General features: G+C 50.2%; 1 protein-coding gene across 4 annotated transcripts in view; it reads left to right on the top strand.

The window, feature by feature from the left end:
• The window catches only part of ARHGEF18 (Rho/Rac guanine nucleotide exchange factor 18), a 94,668-nt gene that overhangs the window by 58,470 nt on the left and 18,197 nt on the right, over positions 1-18,001 (top strand). For all 4 annotated transcript variants that reach the window (XM_027085719.1, XM_027085718.1, XM_027085717.1 and 1 more), the window contains 7 exons: positions 9,999-10,137; positions 11,656-11,768; positions 11,927-12,067; positions 13,404-13,654; positions 14,400-14,525; positions 16,173-16,290; positions 17,180-17,428. In XM_027085719.1, coding sequence (XP_026941520.1) covers positions 9,999-10,137; positions 11,656-11,768; positions 11,927-12,067; positions 13,404-13,654; positions 14,400-14,525; positions 16,173-16,290; positions 17,180-17,428 — 1,137 coding nt within the window. The remainder of the gene's footprint in view (positions 1-9,998; positions 10,138-11,655; positions 11,769-11,926; positions 12,068-13,403; positions 13,655-14,399; positions 14,526-16,172; positions 16,291-17,179; positions 17,429-18,001) is intronic.

Raw genomic sequence — 18,001 nt, 5'->3', positions numbered from 1 at the left:
GTTGGGTCTTCGTTGCTGCATGCGGGCTTTCTCTAGTTGCGGCGAGCAGGGGCTACTCTTCGTTGCAGGGCACAGGTTTCTCATTATGGTGGCTTCTCATTGCGGAGCACAGGCTCTAGGTGTGCGGACTTCAGTAGTTGTGGCACGTGGGCGCAATAGTTGTGGCTCGCGGGCTCAGTAGTTGTGGCTCACGGGCTCTAGAGCACAGGCTCAGTAGTTATGGTGCACGGGCTTAGTTGCTGCACAGCATGTGGGAACTTCCCAGACCAGGACTTGAATCCACGTCCCCTGCATTGGCAGGCAGATTCTTAACCACTGCGCCACCAGGGAAGTCCCCAAAGTGAATTTTTTCTATGCCTTGCAGTGATGTTGGGGATTTACTCAATAAGGGCAGATTCTCCCATGAGGTCAGGGACAGGCAGGGATGGCTGACCTAGGGCCATCTGGCAGCTCTCTCAGCCAGGTATAATTTCTTACCGTCCACACCTTTGTGCATTTCTCTTTTACATGGTGGCCCCTGGCAGAGGCTTCTGCATGAAGTCCCCAGGTTTCCAGCCAGGACAGAGTCTTGCGTTTGGCCACTCTCAGTGGAGCAGCCCCACATCCTGTTGGGTGGGTCTTTTTTTGGCCACACTGCGAAGATTGTGGGATCTTAGTTCCCCAACCAGGCATCAAACCCATGCCCCCTGCGGTGGAAGCACCGAGTCCTCACTGCTGGACCACCAGGGAAGTCCCTCTCATTACTTTTTATACTCTCACAGTCTCTTCTCCCAAATTATGGTGACTCGCCATGAGGTCCTCGGGCATGTCTCGTTTTCATTGTAACCCTCTCTGAATGTCTCCAAGCCTGCTTTCTTATAAAGCACTATTCCCAGACCCTCCTCCTTGACCATCAGAACTGCTCTCTGAGGTCTCAGTTGAGTGTCCATCACCTTCTGCAGGAATTCTTCTTAAGAGGCTGTGCCCTTTGGCCTTCCCTCTAAGAGATGAAGGGAGGGAAGAAAGAGGAAGTCTGCTTGTTCTTTCTGCTGAGGTGTCCAGTGAGTGATAAGAGAAGCTCTGGAATTAAATGAGTTCGCAGGAAACACGGCTTTATTCACTGTGTTCTGGTCTGAATTGTGTTTCCCCCAAATTCCCATGTTGCATCCCTAACCCCCCAGTGTGATGGTAATAGGAGGTGGGGCCTTTGCAAGGTGATTGGAGTAGATGAGGTCATGAGGGTGGGGCCCCCATGATGGGATTAGTGCCCTAAGAAAAAACCCTAGATAGCTTGTTCACACTCTCTCTACCATGTAAGGACCCAGCAAGAAGGTGGCCATCTGAAGCCAGGAAGCAAGCCCTCAGCAAAGGCCGAATCTACTGGCACCTTAGTCTTGGACTTCCCAGCCTCCAGGACTGTAAGACATAAATTTCTATTGTTTAAGCCACCCAATCTGTTATTTTATTATGGCAGCTGGAGCTGTTTACGACTTTGGGCATGAGTGTTCTTTCTTTTTTTTTGTTGGTGGTGATGCTTTTGTTTGTTTCACACTTTTTCTTTTGAAATCATTACAAATTCACAGGAAATTGCAAAGGTGGTACAGAGAGGTCACGTGTACCCCTCGTGCAGTTTCCCCCACTGGCTACTTCTTTGTAACTACAATATAATAGGATGTCAAAATGAGGAAATTGTCATCTGGGCAATATGTGAGTCTGGTCCAATGCCATTTTATTACATGTGTAGATTCCCACAGCCACCACTTCCCTCAAGATCCAGGACTGTTCCATCACCACAGATTGCCCTTGAACTTCTGCATTATATTCTCACCCACTCTTCATGCGCCCGCCTCCCCCTCCACTGATAACTCCAGCAACCACAAATCTTTTCTCTATCTCTATAATTTTGTCATTTCAAGAATGCTACATAGGGAATTCCCTGGTGGTCCAGTGGTTAGGACTCCGCACTTCCCTTGCTGGGGGCCTGGATTTGATCCCTGGTCTGGGAACTAAGATCCCGCAAGCCACTCGGTGCAGCCAAAAAAAAAAAAAAAAGAATGTTACATAAATGGAATCACATGGTGACCTTTTGAGATTGTCTTTTATCTCAGTATAACGCCCGTGAGATCTACCCAGGTTGCTGTGTGTTATCAACAGTTCCTTTTCCTTGCCAAGGAGTATTCCGTGGCATGGGTGGACCGCAGTTTGTCTGACCATTTACTCAGTGAAGGACATCTGTGTTGTGTCCTGTTTTGGCCTCAAAGCAGCTGCGAGCAGTCATGCAGAGGTTCTTGTCTGGACCTGAGTTTTGCGTTTCTCTGAGATAAATCCACAAGAATGCAGTTGTTTAGTTTTCTTTGCAAACCACCCAACTGTTTTCCAGAGCGGCTGCACCCTTTTACATTCCCACCAGCAAGGTATGAGTGATCCAGTTTCTCCACATCCTCACCAGCATTTAGCATCATCACCGTTTTTCATTTTAGCCGTTCTGGTAGTGACGGCTCACGGTGGTTTTGCATTTCTCTGATGGCTAAATGATGTTGAACATCATTTCACGTGCTTTTTTACCGTATGTATATCTTATTCGGTGAAATGTAGTCTTCATCTCTTAAGCTCATTTTCTGAATGGGTTATTTGTATTTTTACTGTTGGATTTTGAGAGCACGTCATACATTCTAAATGCTAGTCTTTCGTCAGATAGGCAGTTTGCAAAATATTTCCTCCCACTCTGTAGCCTGTCTTTTCATCCTTTTAACAGATCTTCCACAAGCAAATGTTTTTAATTATGGTGAAGTCAATTTAAAGATATATTTTTCTTTTGTGGATCAGGCTTCTGGTGTCATAGCAAAGAACTCTTTCACCCATCCAAGCCCCAGTTCCTGAAGATTTTCTCCTATGTTAGCTCTGAAAAGTCTTATAGTTCTACATTTTCTGTTTAAATCTGTGGTCCATTTTGAATTCTTGTTTGTGAAAAGCATGAAGTTTAGGTTGAGGTTCATTTTTATGCCCACGGACATGGCCATTGGTTCTTTCTGCGTTAACTTCCGGAATTATCCATAGAATAATACGAACTATTTTGTAGAACAGTGATTTGCAAGCATATCGCTTGATGGTATAACCCACATGTCCCGCATGATATTTACGCCAAAAATATATGTTTGCTACCATATTATCCTTTTGCTATACATGAGGGATTTTTCAACACAGATCTCTAGATCACTCATTATTAAACATTAATTCTCAACGTATAAATCTTCATTCCAGAAGCAATTAACTGTGGGTGGTAGCAGTACAGGTTATTTCTACTTTTATACTGTTTTGTGATTTTTAAGTCTTCTGCACACACAGTCAGGAAGATCCCACAATTCTTTTTTAAGTGGTGTTTGCTGGGTTTGACGTAATTTGGGAGTGGGCGGGGGGCTTGTGTATTTTTTTTAATTTCAGGTTCACAAAGAGTATTCTTTCTGGCTCACACTTCTAAGCCCCAGTATGCCTTTTTTCTTTCTTTTTTTTTTTCTCTCTTTGTCCTCTGAGGCATGGGGTTAAGGTTTGGGGTTTGGGGGGTTTTTTTCCCCCTCCTGTATTTTTCTTTTTTTTCTTTTTTATGCTGTCTTGCTTTTGTAACATCCAACTGAAGCAGGGCAGAGAAATCAATGAGTTGTCTTGGCATTGATTTAGTCTATTCCCAGGTGGCTGCCAAGCTGGGAACTGTGAACTGAAAACTTCATTTGGTATCAGATTTTCTTAATTGTCTCTCGAACACTCGCCCGCAGCCCGTGCTTGCTAGAACTCTCCAGAGACAGGTGGCACTCGCAGCCTGAGAGAAAAGTCTTCGAAGACACAAAGAATGGGGGCAGGGAGGGGGGCCTAGGACCTCACCAAATATGAGAAAAGGGGCAGCTGTTTCGAAGCCAAGCCTTTGAAACTGCCGGGCGGCTGGTGGTTTTTTCGTTTGTTTTTTTGTTTTTAATATTTATTTATTTGTTTGTTTGTTTATTCTGGCTGCTCCGGGTCTTAGTTGCGGCATGCGGACTTCTTAGTTGTGGCATGCGGGATCTTTAGTTGCGGCACGCAGGATCTAGTTCCTCAACCAGGGATCGAACCCAGGCCGCCTGCATTGGGAGCACTGGACCGCCAGGGAAGTCCCCTGCGTGACCTTTTGCAGAAAACCACAGGGACCTCTGTGCCCGGGCCCAGCTGCCTCCCAAAGATGTTTCCAGTTACTTTCCCATCGAGCAGCAGGAGGAATCTGCCATTTAGAATATAGAATTCTTTTTTTTAAAATTGAAGTACAGTTGATTGACAGTGTTGTGTTAGTCTCAGGTGTACAGCAAAGTGATTCAGTTATACGTATATATATCTATATGTTCTTTTTCAGATTTTTTTTCCATTACTGGTTATTATAAGATATTGAGTATAGTTCCCTGTGCTATACAGTAGGTCCTTGTTGGTTAGAATATAAAATTCTTGCTTGGAAGTTGGTGTTTCTAGAAGCCAGTACGCTTCTAGATTATAAAGGACAGTTTAAGCCCAATTAAGATGGTCACTTGATACGTCATAATGAGTTTCCTTGAAAAATGACTTTCAACAGGTTCTTAACTATCAAGTCTTGTTCATGGACTTCCCTCGTGGGTCCTTACGTTCCCCCAAGGGCTGATGGGGTTGTGCTTGTGTATCAGAGGATTTATAGACTGCAGGTCACTCGGGAGCCTAAGTACGCTAGAAATTGGCCCCTATTAACCTGAACTTTGTGGCGTGGGGTCTGTCGTCCAAGTAAAATCCCGAAGTGGGATCATCGTAGCTGTCACACCAGCTTAGTCATCTGATTTGATCACAGAGACCACTCTTCAAGAAACCGAGGCAAAACAGGTTTAAAAAACAAAAAATCATGAGAACAGGCTGCTGTCTGTTTGTGGCTGAGAACGGGTGTGTTTTTTCCTCTGGGCCAAGAACTTTTTCCATTTTCACCGTTCACTTCTCATTGTCATTCCTGGCTCTCCTCTGGGTCCCCTCTGTGGTGGACCAGTTGCCGCAGCGGGCCAGGAGCATGCCGATCGATGGTACCTCTCAGCGGTGGGCAGGCGGTGCTAATTAAGCTCCGAATCGGGTTCGATGGCTGTGCACACAGCACAGCCCAGATCCCAGCGACCCACCACCCACTGTCTGCCCCACCATGGCTGTCTGGTTTAGGAAAACACGAGGGCAGGATAAATACAGATTCCTGTCTGTCTCAGAGCCAGGGGCAGCATGACTAAGTCATACTGGGTGTGAAACCTACAAATCACTGGGCTTGTTCTCCTGCAGAAAGGTAGCCCTTCTTCACAGGAGTTTATCCGCTGAACAGCTTTAACTGAGATGTAATTCACATATCATACAGTGCACCCATTTCAGTGTCCAGTGCAGTGGCTTTTAGTGTATTCAGAGTCACGGCAATCAATTTATTTTATTTTGTTTTATTTTATTTTATTTATTTTTGGCCATGCTGCACAGCTTGGGGGATCTTAGTTCCCCAACCAGGGGTCGCACCCAGGCCCTCAGCAGTGAGAGCGCCAAATTCTAACCACTGGACTGCCAGGGAATTCCCCCTTTTTTTTTTCTACAATCAATCTTAGAACCCCCAAGAGAAGCCCCATACCCATTAGCTGTCACCCTCCAATCTCCCCAAGTCCTAGGCACCTACCTATTGATCTACTTTCCGTCATTGTGGATTTACCTTTTCTGCCTGTTTCCTATAGATGGACTCCTACACTGCATGGGCTTGTGTGCCTGACCACTTTCACTCAGCAGGATATTTCCCGGGTCCATCCACATGGGAGTATGTTTCAGCATCTCATTTCTTCTTTAGATGAGTGCTATTCTATTGTATGGATGCAGGATTCTGTCTCTGCAAATTCACCTACTGGCTAAAATGTATTTGTAACCCTCCAATCAGTAATTGTGGGGTGTTTTCACAGTCACGTGCAGAGACACTTGCGGTGAAAAATGTGAATCCCTAAGGCGCACGTTCCCAGCTGAGGTTGAACAGGCCGTGCCGAGCATTCTTGCTTCAGTTCCTACTGCAAACACGTGTCCTTTTTGCAGTGTATTTGGTGCCACATGTTTTGCCCTTTTTTTTGGTGGGGGGGGAGCTTTTTGTTGGTGATTTGGCAAAGGGGCCCCCAAGCATAGCGCTGAAGTGCTGTCTAGTGGTCTTAAGCACAAGAAGGCTACAGTGGGCCTTACAGAGAAAATCTGTGTTAGACCAGCTTCGTTCAGACACACGTTCAATGTCAATGAATCAACAGTGTATGTTAAGTAAGGCGTTTTTCAATAGAAACACACATAAAACAAGGTTACAGGATGAATGGTTGGCAAAAGTGCAGCCAGAAGCTCCCAGAGGAGCCGTGGTTCCGTATTAGCTAATTCAGTCCCTACCACGAATAACAAGAATTGACTGTAACTTTTTATTCCGGAGTAGTTCAAGACTTACAAGAAGTTGTAAAAATAGACTTCCTGTGTACCCTCCACCAGGCATCCCCCACTCCTGACATCTCTCGTAACCATAGTCCAGTGGCAAAACCAAGACATTGATACAATGTTATCAGCTCAGGGACAGACCCTCTTCGGGTTTTGCTCGTTGTTACCTGCACTCTTGTGAGGGAAAGGGGAGTGTATATATCTATGAAATGCTTTCCAGGTGTACATGTGAGGAACCAGTACCACAGTCAAGAGGCAGGACTATTTCATCACCGTAAATAAACAATGATTTCTTTTTTAAAAAACGGTGGTAGGGCTTCCCTGGTGGCGCAGTGGTTGAGAATCTGCCTGCTAGTGCAGGGGACACGGGTTCGAGCCCTGGTCTGGGAGGATCCTACATGCCGCAGGGCAACTAGGCCCATGAGCCACAACTACTGAGCCTGCGCGTCTGGAGCCTGTGCTCCTCAACAAGAGAGGCCCCGATAGTAAGAGACCCATGCACCACAATGAAGAGCGGCCCCCGCTTGCCACAACTAGAGAAAGCCCTCGCACAGGAATGAAGACCCAACACAGCCAAAAATAAATAACTAAACAAATGTGGGGTTTTGATTCAGAAAAAAAAAAAAAAAAACGGTAAAATATACATAAACATAAAACTGACCAGTTTAACCAGAGTACAATCCAGTGGCATTAAGTACATTCACAGTGTTGGGCAACCACTACCATCATCCAGCTTCAAAACTCTCTTCATTTTCCCCAATTGATACTCTGTCCATGTTAAGCAAAACTCCCCATTCCCCTTCCTCAGCCCCTGGGAACCCCCCATTCTAATTTTTCTCTCTATGAACCTGACTCCTTTTGGGACCTCCTAGAAGTGGAATCCGAGGGTATTTGTCGTTTTTGTGTCTGACTTATTTCACTGAGCACCATGTCCTCACGTTTCGTCCATGTTGTAGCAAGTGTCAGAATTTCGTTCCTTTTTATGGCTAAATAAAATCCCGTGAAACAGTGATTTCTTAGCACCTGTTTCGTGGGAGGCACTGTCCTCCATTCTACTGGGGAGGCAGACAGGGATCAGAATAAGTAAATTATATCATACGTTTAGTTCATCATTCTTTTAGCTGGAATTCTACCCCTTGTACCCTTTTGAGTCCAGTTGTACCTAGGGCCCCTAATCATGACCCCCAAGACATGAAAACCTCCAAGTGTCTTAATCATCCAAGGAAGATTTAATTCCATTTATCATAGATTTAGCATTACCGATCATTTTCTAAAAAGTCTCTGGAACCAGTGACTCTGAGAGGGTGTTTAGGGTGACTTTTCCTCCCGTGGGCTGTTGGATTAAAGCAGAATCCATCCGACTTCAGGCAGGACCTCGGATCACAGGAACAATCTGTCAGCCGCACCAGGATGCCGGGGCAAAGTCTTCATTTTAGCATTTGTCCCGTATTTGTACATCCAGATCATAATTGCCTGGGTGGAGTTCACGGGGCGTAGAAATGCCAGGAAGTGCCTGCCCTGGACCGTGGAGGCCTCGATTTATGATCTTCACCATTGCAAACGAGTGTTGGTATGTGAACGAACAGCCTCGTCCCCTTTGTCTACTATGATAATAGCCGTTGTTAGCTGTTTATGATCATGACGTCAGGATGCTTGAGGTCACTGACCAAATGGCATCACGTAGTCTCCGTGCTGCTCAGAACCAGAGTCCCAACTACTTTCCTTGTGTGACATAGAGAAACTGGTGGGTGGGTGCATTGGGGACCCAGGAGCCGGGTCAGGAAGGCCACTGGACAGATTTCTTCCTTTTTTTTTTTTTTTTTTTTTGGCCATGCTTCTCAGCATGCGGGATCTTAGTTCCCTGACCAGGGATGGAACCCATGTCCTCTACATTGGGAGCGCGGAGTCTTAACCACTGGGCCACCAGGGAAGTCCCCAGATTTCTTTTCAAGGCTGCTGTTTGTCTTAGAGCAAAGCTTTCAAATGTGGCTTTCACCCTGAGAATAAATAGATTAGCCAAGCGGCCCGTCACAACTAGGCTTGACTTAAATGGTTGACTTGTCAAATAGGAGGAGGAAAAAAAAAAACAGCTTCATTAATGACAGCCTGGCTTTCAAAGAGCTGCATCTTTCCATCGACGGGGAAGGATCAGTGGGTACGATACATCTGAACATTCCAACTCTTTTCTCTTCTTTTCAATACATATTTTTTAATTAAAAAAGGTAAAAATTACATTCACATTCTTTAAACACTTATTCTAATATCACATTATTTTTTAAAATAATTTGACTCTTTGTCTCTTACTTGTGTTCAACATCCTTTCTATTCAATATCCAGTCTGATGCTAGATTTCTGTTTTTGTTGTTGTTTGTTTTTGTTATGTGTGTGTATGTATGTGTTTGGTTGTATGTGTCCAAAATCCAGTACAGTCATGTACTTCAAGTATAATTATAATAGATCAATACTTGTCTGTAGATTATGACCTTAATAGAACATACGAATTCTTGCTAGTACCGAGTATGAAAAGAATTGCAGATTTGAATCAGGTAGTCCTGTGAGTGATGTCATGGGCTTTCATTTATCAAATATAAGTGGCACTGGACGTTGTACATATCTTCTTAATTCTCACTGTCCTTATTTATCAAGGTGAAGATAAGATTGCATACCTTGATATTTATTGAGAGGATCGAATGAATTAACATATAACATATGGGAAGAACATATTCAAGTATATGATCTACTGGAGGTAGTTGGCATCAACAGTAATATCCCAACTCTTAACTAGCAGATGAGGGCAGACAACCCTTCGGGGCTCCTGTCGTGTGTTAGGTTGGTTTACGATCACCTTATAATATAGGATCAGGGCCTCTCATCAACCTTGGGAGTCATTCTATCAGAGCAATTAGGAACAGTGACGCGTGCGGCCAAACACCAGAGACCCCATGGTCTCTGCATCTCAGAATCATCCTGACAGCCGGTCTCAGATTAATTACAGTCTGAGATGTGTGTGATGTCGGTACAAGCTCCCGATCCGTGATCTTAAGACTCTTTGCGGTGGATGTAAACCGCCCTTTGCTTTTTACCCCCTACCAAGACGGAGGGGTACGGGGTGGAGGAGTTGTCGTGTTGTTCCTTTTTTACCTGAGGAGAAAATACTGTGCGATTTCCACACTAAACGGTCACAGCGGGGACCAACTTCCTGCCGTCCATACCCGAGGCTTCAGCCAATACAGTACGAGAAGCAGCTTTCCATTTCTAGAAGGATCACCCCCGGGGCTATAAAAACGGCAAAGCCCGGCCAGGTCTCGGCGCCCCCAGCGTGACCATGGGGAACGCACACTCCAAGAGCAGCGACGGGGCCAGCTCGCTCCACGGCCGCCCCGAGCTCTCGTTCTACAGCTCTTTTCCCAGGAAATGGAGCGAGAACGTCTTTCTGGATAACGAGCTGCTGACCTCCAAGATTCTGTCCGTGCTGCGGCCCCAGTCGGAGCGGGGCCTCCGGACGGGCCACCTCCGCTACCCTGCCCACTTCCTCAGCACCAACTCTGTCTTTGCCTCCGTCGCAGCATCCCTGAAGGAGCACCCGAGGGCCACCCTCCTGTCCGATGGCAGCCCGGGCCTGGCCAGGAATGTCGGCATGACGGTCTCGCAGAAGGGGGGTCCACAGCCAGCACCCAGCCCGGCGGGAACGGGGACGAGACTTGGGTGAGTCGGGTAGCCCCTCTGCCACAGGGGCTGGCGAAGGGAGGGAGCAGGGGTGGCGTTCCTCAGGGACCCCGAGGGTAGCCTCTCCGGAAGGAGACCCTGTGGGGGGGGCGCGGTTAGGGAGAGCCCCACGAAGCGGTGAGATTGCTGTTAACACCTGCTTTGGAGGTTCACTCCTTTTCCTTTTTCAAAAATGATGTGTTCTGGGGGTCCTCGGCCATTTGGAGCCAGTTTACTTCCTGCTCTTGAAGGACCCTTGGACAGGGCTCCTCTGTGTCCTCCAGACGAGGCTAGAAGTCCACTGAGGTTGCCGCGAAGTCTGTGTCCTGTTATTCATGCCTTAATCCGGTTTTCCTAGGACTTTGAGGTGGTTCTTGTAATATTGCATTCAGCAGCGTTCAGGTAGAAAACCTCATGTAAAAAAGAAAAAAAAATGTCACTGCAGTGATCCTTGGATGAGTCGGTGGGGAAAGGAGCTGATTTTCTTTTTCCTCTAGAAAGGATTCTCCCTCCAACCTCAAGTGGGAATGAGGCTGTGTCCACCCTACTCTGGCCAGAAAGAATTCCAGGGGTTCCTGAGGGCTCCGGTGGCCAGGAAAGGAAGCATATAATGAATGCGCCCTTAGAATGTACTTGAACATTAGATTAAAGTTAGTTTTGATGGCAGACATAGGGAACAAACTAGTGGTTGCCAGTGGGGAGAGGGAAGGGGAGAGGGGCAAGATAGCGACAGGGGATTAAGAGGCACCAACTACTATGTATAAAATAGATAGGGATTCCCTGGTGGCACAGTGGTTAAGAATCTGCCTGCCAGTGCAGGGGACATGGGTTCGAGCCCTGCTCCGGGAAGATCCCTCATGCTGTGGAGCAACTGAGCCCGTGCGCCACAACTACTGAGCCTGCGCTCTAGAGCCCATGAGCCACAACTGCTGAGCCCGCGTGCCACAACTACTGAAGCCCTCATGTCTAGAGCCCATGCTTCACAACAGAGAAGCCACCACAATGAGAAGCCCAAGCACTGCAACGAAGAGTAGCCCCTGCTCGCCGCAACTAGCGAAAGCCCTCGCGCAGCAACAGACTCAATGCAGCCAAAAATAAATAAATTAAATAAATAAATTTATTTTAAAAAATAAAATAGATAAACTGCACAGGTGTATTATACAACACAGGGAATATCGCCAGTGTTTTTTAATAAGTGTAAATAGAGTATAACCTTTAAAAATTGTGAATCACTATGTTATACACCTGTAACTAATATAATATTGTACATCAACTGTACTCCCCCCAAAAAACAGGCAGTTTTGATGGAAGACCTGATGTCACATTGACAGATAGTCTCCTGATTTTCAAAATGATCTGTGAGTTAAGGCTTACGTTGATAGCCAGAAAGTTCTCAAATAGTATCTAATCAGATTGAGTAATAACGTGAGTTGCCTTTGTAGAATGTGTGTGTGTGTGTGTGTGTGTGTGTGTGTAATGCAGTTTTTTTAAATGACTGGTTTTATGATTTCCATTTAGACCAGTCACAGGAGAGATGGATGAAACCGACACAGTGTCTCTGAAGTTCAAGCAGGCAGCCGATGACTCTCTTTCACTTACATCTTTGAACGCTGACTCCATCTTTATAGAAGGTACCGTCACCTCGATTCTTTCTCGGGTGTCAGGTGGTCTCCATTCACTGGGAGCCTCCGAGACCCACATCCGGGCGTCCAGGCGGCACGGGCAGGGGCAGCCCCAAGCCTGCCAAGGCCCCGGGCCCCTGAGCAGCGGCCTCCTATCCTTCCCTCAGACCCCTACACTGCCTCGCTGAGGCGTGAGATCGAAGCAGATGCCCACGAGTTCGAGGCTGAGTCCTGGAGCCTCTCCGTGGACCCCGCATATGTGAAGAAACAGAAGAGGGAGGTGGTGAAAAGGCAGGATGTGCTCTATGGTAAGGAGGCCTGCCACGCCAGCCCTTCACTTCCTACCCCTCCTCCCTCTTCTTCTTCTTGATTTTTTTTTTTTAATTTATTAATTCCATCTGGGAGCCAGGGCTCCACTGCTGACCCTCCCTGAGACTGCGTGGCCCACTCCACCTACTGCCCCAGGGTAGCCCTGCCTTCCGGGCCGGGAAGGAGGTGGCCGGACGGGGCTTTGTGAGAACCAGTCCCCGAGGACAGGAATGGCCGAATGCCCAGTCCTGACTCGTCCTTACCTTGCTGGTGACCCCAGGAGAGAAGACCTCCTGGGCCCATCCTAGCCATCGCTGGTGACCACAGACAGGCCCGGGCGTGGTAGAGGTTTTGGAGGCAGGTCCCTCTCTGCATGTGACTGTAGCGCTGCTCCGGGGTGGGCGCCCCTTCCCACCGGCTGTTGGAAAACCTGGCCTTGGGCAGCCGCTGTCCTTAGATGGGATGTTGCAGTCACCGTGGAAACCACATCTCCCAGGCACCACCCATCCCTGGGCTGGGTGCCCCCCTTCGGTCCCTCCAGGCCCCCAGCACTGCTCAGTGGTGTCCACTCACCAGTGGACACTCAACTGCCTTCCACGTTTTGCACACTGAGCTCCCTGCCAGGGCCAGAGCAGGTTGGGGTGTGGGTGGAGAGGAGAGCCTGAGCCCGGCCAGGAGTCCTGCCTAGAGGGTGGGGGGGGGGGCAGTGCAGTCCGTCGCTTCCCTCTGGGCAGCCCTGTGTCACGCTGTCTCCACTGCTGGGCAAGTGCAGAGTCCTTGCAGCCCTGTGACTGGCGACCCTGGCCCCAGCCGGCGCCACTGACTTCTGTTTCATCTCTAACAACTTCAAGGCCTTGACTTAAACGGCAGAGGAGCTCCATCACAAAATAGAATCTTTCTTTGCCTTTAACAGTGAATTAAAATCCTCCCTGGAGCTCCACTTTTCCCATCAGTTATAGTCTGGGGCAGGTCTCTGACATGCAAGTTTCACATCCCAGGGAGGGGTGTTGGTCAGAACAGTCTTCTTGTTTCAAATAGCCTGGAAACGTCTTCGGTTAATATTAGGCAGGAACCCCTCCTGTGCATTTGAGGTCCCAGCGCACATCCGGGTCCTCTATTTCCTGATATCCTTCCACCCCTCGCTGTCCCCTTAAGCTGGGCCCCCAGCACTGCTGGGCCGGGGAGGACAGGAAGCCTGGCCCCTGGGCTGTGAGACCACCAGGGCGAGGGCTTCGCAGAAGCCTGAGAAGCCGGCCTGGCCCATCGCGGGACAAGGGAGAGCCGAGCCGGGGCGTTGGCCCCGCACCACTAAGTCCCGCGTCCCTGTCCCTGCAGAGCTGATGCAGACGGAGGCCCACCACGTGCGGACGCTCAAGATCATGCTGAAGGTCTACTCCAGGGCCCTGCGGGAGGAGCTGCAGTTCAGCCCCAAGACCGTCAGCCTCCTCTTCCCGGGCGCAGACGACCTGCTGGAGGTGCACGGCCACTTCCTGTCTCGGCTGAAGGAGCGCCGTCAGGAGTCCCTGGAGGAGGGCAGTGACCGCAACTACATCGTCCAGAAGATCGGGGACCTCCTGGTACAGCAGGTGGGCGCGACCAGGGCGGTTCAGGGCCTGGACCAGCCCCTGCCCCGTCTCTTTCCTTCCAATGCAGAAAGAACATGCCCCCCACTTACTGGGAGCCCCAGCCCCCGAGGACTTCAGTCCCGGCCCCTTAACAGCCGCGCATCCTGCCACCAGCCCAGAAACACAGAGACCTAAACGGCGAACGCACTCGTCTAGACGCTACCCAGTGGGTGTTCTGGGCTTTTGTCTGGTTGGTTGGCTGGCTTTCATTTTTTTTGGTCTCAACGGCTGTTTGGTTTTTGGACCAGAGCCATCCATGGTAGGGCCGTTGACCCTGAACTGACTTCTGAGTGGACTTCTGGGCCGAGACCGAGATTGACAGAGGGGACGCAGGACCCCTCGTCTGCCCTCGGAGTGCCCGGAGCATCCCAAGTCAGCTAACTAGGATTCACGAGAAGAAGACGCCGTTCGCTTTTGAATTTTTCTAACATTCTTCCACTTAAATTTCTTTTTCCTTCTCGGATTTCGGGATGTTTTACAAGCACCCGTGACGTGTAGACGTTTTCTCCTTTTCCCCCTCGGTACCTTGTGCCGAGACACCACGTACTGAAGCATTTCTCTGTTTGGGTGCCAGCGAGCCAGACAAGAAAGTGAAATCCCAAGTCAAGTCAATCTGCGTTTCAGCAGAGTCAGGCGAATGAGGTGAAAACATTCCCTGGCAGTTTCTGCGTTTCCTTCTGGTAACGCCTCCACGGCCTCTCTTCAGTTTTCAGGTGAAAACGGGGAGAGAATGAAAGAAAAATACGGCGTCTTCTGTGGCGGCCACAACGAGGCCGTCAGTCACTACAAGTTGCTGCTGCAGCAAAACAAGAAATTTCAAAACTTGATCAAGGTAAAAAAAAAAAAAAAAAAGGGTATTTATTTTTAATTAAAAACATATCCTCAGGACTTCCCCGGCAGTCCAGTGGTTAAGAATCCACGCTTCCAATGCAGGGGGCGCGGATTTGATCCCTGCTCAGGGAACTGAGATACCACGTGCTGCACGGTACGGCCAAAAAATTTTTAAATTTAAAAAAAAAAGAAGTATCCTCTTTGCAATAGGTTGTTCCCCTCCCCCTCCCCCTCCCCCCGAACTGTAGGCTTTGAGAGAGGTTGGGATTATACACAACTTGTTATAAGGCAGTGAATTTTCAAGGTTCTGTCTCATTTTTAACCACAAACTCATTCAGAACACAGTGGTGAAAGCTCTGGAGAGTCCCCAGGTGTAAAGCAAAGCAGGCCTAGGGTTTTGTTCCTGCCGCAGCAGGGTGGCCCCTGAGATGCCCCTCAACGGATGACCATGGGTCCTCAGACCGTTGAGCGGACATGAGTGTCCTCGCAAGGGGCCGCCCTGCCCCGGGAGCCGGCCCTCCAGAGCCACCCGCTCTGCCTCGGATTCTCCAGCAGATGCAAGTCCTGCCTTCCTCTAAGCCTTTGTCCTTTCATCACCTCCTCCCCTGTCTGGTCCCCATGCATCCCCCGCAGCCCGTGGAATGACCCACACCTGTCTTCTTTCTGCCTGACAGTGTGCAAGTGCTCAGGGCCCAGGAGCTGAGTCAGTAGTCGGGCAAGACCCCGTCCCCCCGCATCCTGGGAGGCACTCCTGGGTCAAGGCTGCCGGGCGCCTGCACCCCACAACAGCTCCACACCTGCAGCCTGTACCCCAAGGACTCTAACCTGAAGTGATATCCAGCAACTAAAGGTCTAGAGTTAAGGATGCAGGGTTGTTAAATTTCACCCCAGGGAACTTCCCTGGCGGTCCAGTGGTTAAGACCCCGCGCTTCCACTGCAGGGGGCACGGGGTCGATCCCTGGTCGGGGAACTGAGATCTTGCACGCCACGAGGTGTGGCCAAAAAAAAAATTTTTTTTTTAAACTTTCACTGCATTATCCTGGCAGTGGATAGATGTGAAAAGGAGAGGCTCGTTTGGGGGCCTGAGTCCAGCGGTTAGGACTTGGCACTTTCACTGCCGCGGGCCCAGGTTCAGTCCCTGATCAGGGAACTAAGATCCCACAAGCCACATGACGTGGCTGGGAAAAAAAAGTGACTTCAGGTGACCACTTCTTAGGCTCTTAGCCAGAAGCGTGCACCAGCAGCCGCCAGGGAGCCAGTTCAGAGAGCACCGGCCCAGCCGCGTCTGGAGGGTCCCGACGGCCGTCAGCAGGGTTAGGGTCTGCGCATGTGCGTGTGCTCGTGGACAGCTCTCCAGGAGATTCTCACAACCACCCCCCACTCACTCCCCCGCCCCCCGGCTGGTTTCTTCCTAATGGGTTCTGTGGGGGCCCACATGTTATAGCAGGTGAGGCTGCCTCTGCCTTTGTGGCCTTTCTGTATACAGCAGGCAGTCCCTGCTTTCAAGTACCTGCAAAGCGGCAAGGAAAAGGTCCCCGTAAGCCAAAAAGGGACCGTGAACTGGATATCGCTCGATGTCCGACCGTGAACTGATGTGGCGGGAGATTAGACACCCACGCAGCATGCCTTTGTTTTCTCCGTTTCGTAGAGAATCGGCAACTTCTCCATCGTGAGGCGGCTCGGCGTGCAGGAATGTATCCTTCTGGTCACCCAGCGCATAACCAAGTACCCCGTGCTGGTGGAGCGTATCATTCAGAACACGGAAGGTACGGTAGCTCTCCTGTCTTGCCCTTAGGTGCTTGGTGGGGAGGAGGGTCTCTGTCTCCCCACCCCCATTCTAATAGTGGGTTAGATAATCCACTCTGCGATCTGTCCCTGGTTCTCCGGATTCAGCTGGGCTCAGCAGTCACTAACTGAGCTGCCACCTTGCAGAATCCACTGTGCTGGGTGCTAGGGTTTCCGACCAGGGTGCCTGGTCTCGCCTGCCGTTACCCCCCCAGTCCCCGCACAGTCTGGACTGGAGCAGCCCTCAGTCAGTATTGGAGAGTGGATGAAAAGACACAGGCAGTGCCCTTGCTAAGGTCACCCCTGGGTGACCCACACAGGCCCAGAGGTGACCTCCGTGTCACGTGCCTGGTCATGGAGGGCAGAGAGGAAGGGCATGTAGCCCAGCCGGGGGTTCCCGGAGGCCAGGGCAGTGCTGACCGCACCTCCCTTATCTCCAGGGGATTTGGGTGGTGGGAGAATGCACAAAGTTCCCCTGCCGTGAAAGCAGAGCCCCTGGAGTGGGAGGAGCCAGCCCTCGGTAATGGCCGGAGGTGGAGGGAGTCTTTTATGGAGAGCTGGAGGGCAGGGGGGAGTCTGTTTACCGAGGAATGGCCGGCGGAGTTATGCAGGGGCTGTTCTTGCCACTTGACTGGCACCTCAGCTTCTGCATTCGACAGAAGCTCTGTCTTGGTGAAAACCAAACGCTGGGCTGTCACGTTTAGTTTGGAGAAGCGTTTACATCTCAGGAAATTCGAGTTGGAAGGTGATTCTCGAGGGTCTGCTGAGCAGTGGCCTCGGGACACACCTCCTCGACCCCATAGCCTGTCCGCCTCCATCGTGTTCGTGGACGCAGACCCAGGAAAGCGCTAACTCTGCTGTGTGTGGCAGCTGACTCCGAGGACCACAAAGACCTGACCCAGGCCCTGAACCTCATCAAAGGCATCATCTCGCAAGTGGACGCCAGGGTCAGCGAGTGTGAGAAAGGCCAGCGCCTCAGGGAGATCGCGGGGAAGATGGACCTCAAGTCCTCCAGCAAGCTCAAGAACGGGCTGACCTTCCGCAAGGAGGACATGCTGCAGCGGCAGCTCCACCTGGAGGGCACGCTGTGCTGGAAGACCACGTCCGGGCGCCTAAAAGGTAAAGTCCCGCTCCAGTCCCCTCTGCTGGGTGCCGTCCTGGGTTGGTGGATGCCATCCTGGATCAGTGGCACCTCCTTGGATGAGTGAGCTCCATTTTGGGTTGATGGGCACCAGCTGGCACAGAGCCACTGCAGCCTGGCTGCTTCGCGGCTGAAGGGAGGTTACCTGCTGAGTCAGGTCGAGCACGGAAGTAGAGCAGGAACGAGGGGAAGGTGGTCCTGCCAGCACGCTCTGTGTCCGGCGGTTGAGATGGTGTGGTGCACACAGGGAAGGCCACCGGGTGAAGAGGGCACACTGAGTCCTTGCTTCCTGAACAGAAAGCCGAGGTATCAGGACACCCCAGATTTAGCAGAGGCCCCAGGGTTCTAAACAACAGTCACAGGCCCCAGTCGGGGTAGAGGATGCCACCTGGGCCACGGACCTCTGTGGCCCCCAGCGTCCCACCCGCTGTTCGGGGTGAGCTCCACGCCCTACTTTCAAGATCCGTGGTGTGGTTCCAGACCAGAGAGCGCCCGGGGCTCATCCCTGAGTTTCCTGTCCGTTTCACGAGCCTCTAGAAACATCCTAACCT

The sequence above is a fragment of the Aethalodelphis obliquidens genome, unplaced genomic scaffold (assembly GCF_003676395.1).
Source record: "Aethalodelphis obliquidens isolate GAN/ISIS:26980383/991018 unplaced genomic scaffold, ASM367639v1 scaffold53, whole genome shotgun sequence".
NCBI classification, from domain to species: domain Eukaryota; kingdom Metazoa; phylum Chordata; class Mammalia; order Artiodactyla; family Delphinidae; genus Aethalodelphis; species Aethalodelphis obliquidens.
The sequence above is the reverse complement of the archived record's forward strand: the minus strand, read 5'-3'. Positions and strand labels throughout refer to the sequence as shown.